The sequence below is a fragment of the Propithecus coquereli genome, unplaced genomic scaffold (genome assembly GCF_000956105.1).
Source record: "Propithecus coquereli isolate 6110/MARCELLA unplaced genomic scaffold, Pcoq_1.0 Scaffold358, whole genome shotgun sequence".
NCBI lineage: Eukaryota > Metazoa > Chordata > Mammalia > Primates > Indriidae > Propithecus > Propithecus coquereli.
Window position 1 is genome coordinate 2,148,674 of NW_012149263.1, and position 1,124 is coordinate 2,149,797.

The following is a 1,124-nucleotide window of genomic DNA, read 5'->3' on the forward strand; positions in this document are numbered from 1 at the left end:
GACGTACCAAGTCAGCAGTTGGATATATAAGTCTGAAGTTCAAAAGAGAGGTCTAAGATCTAGGATGGAGACATATATTTGGGAATTATCAGCATGTAAATGGTATTTAATGCATGAGACCGAATGAGATCACTTAGAGGGTAGGGTAGATAGAAAAAGGTAGAGACAAAGGACTGATCTCTGAGCCACTCTAACATTACAATGTCTGGGAAATTAGGAAGAATCAGCAAAAGACACTGACAAGGACAACCTACTTTATTCTACTTTTCTAAGTCATATACTTATCCTGCTATTATTTAACATTTTTCAGTTGTAGATTTTTTTTTTTTTTACTATAGGAAGTAAGGATTTAATTCTCTTAACATCAATACCTCTGATAACACATTACTCACCCACAAAAATTTTCCCTCCCCCCTCAAAATATAATTATATCAACTTTTAAATTAAATTATTTAATTACTACTTAATTATTTCTTTTTTAACTGTCTCAATACATTAAAATATTTTCAGTGTTTTGTCAGTTTCATAATTTCCTTGGGTGTATGCTTTCATGAAACTATATGTATTTTCTTATAGAGAGCTACTGATAAATTCATGGGGCATCTCTCATTTATGCACTCCTATTCCTATCCACCCTACACGTAGGCTCCATGTGATCATACCAGTCATCTTTATACCTGTACCTATCAGTACCTCTGTGGTGTGAATGTTCTTGGCCTTTTTGATGCATCCAAGTATCATTCTGCTACAGAGTGACCTTTTGTCTACCTTGTGGGTACAAGTTTTTGAAACTACATGATAAGCTTATTCTAATGATTTTTATTCTCTTCCTCAGTTCTATCTCCTCATACCCTGTCCCTTCCAGAGAGAAGAGGAGATGACTGAGTCCCAGGTAAATATTAAATAGTATATTTGCTTCCTACCTTATTCTACAGTGCAATTTAAGGATATTGTAGTAAGCCAGACGGTAAATTAGAAAGGGCTATTTACAGAAAACATTGTCAGAGGAAATGAAGTTGGAAGATCAAAACTAGGGAAGAATTAAAATGTGGTTTTTTTATGAAACACATTCATTCAGAGAGATTCAAGTTGGGCTTCAAATTTATTGGTAAAGCAAACCAGAG

General features: G+C 34.2%; 1 protein-coding gene across 1 annotated transcript in view; it reads right to left on the minus strand.

Moving 5' to 3' along the window:
• The window catches only part of ZNF570 (zinc finger protein 570), a 26,112-nt gene that overhangs the window by 9,445 nt on the left and 15,543 nt on the right, over positions 1 to 1,124 (minus strand). The window contains exon 4 of the mRNA XM_012651501.1: positions 678 to 768. Within this exon, the coding sequence (XP_012506955.1) occupies positions 678 to 768 (91 nt within the window). The remainder of the gene's footprint in view (positions 1 to 677; positions 769 to 1,124) is intronic.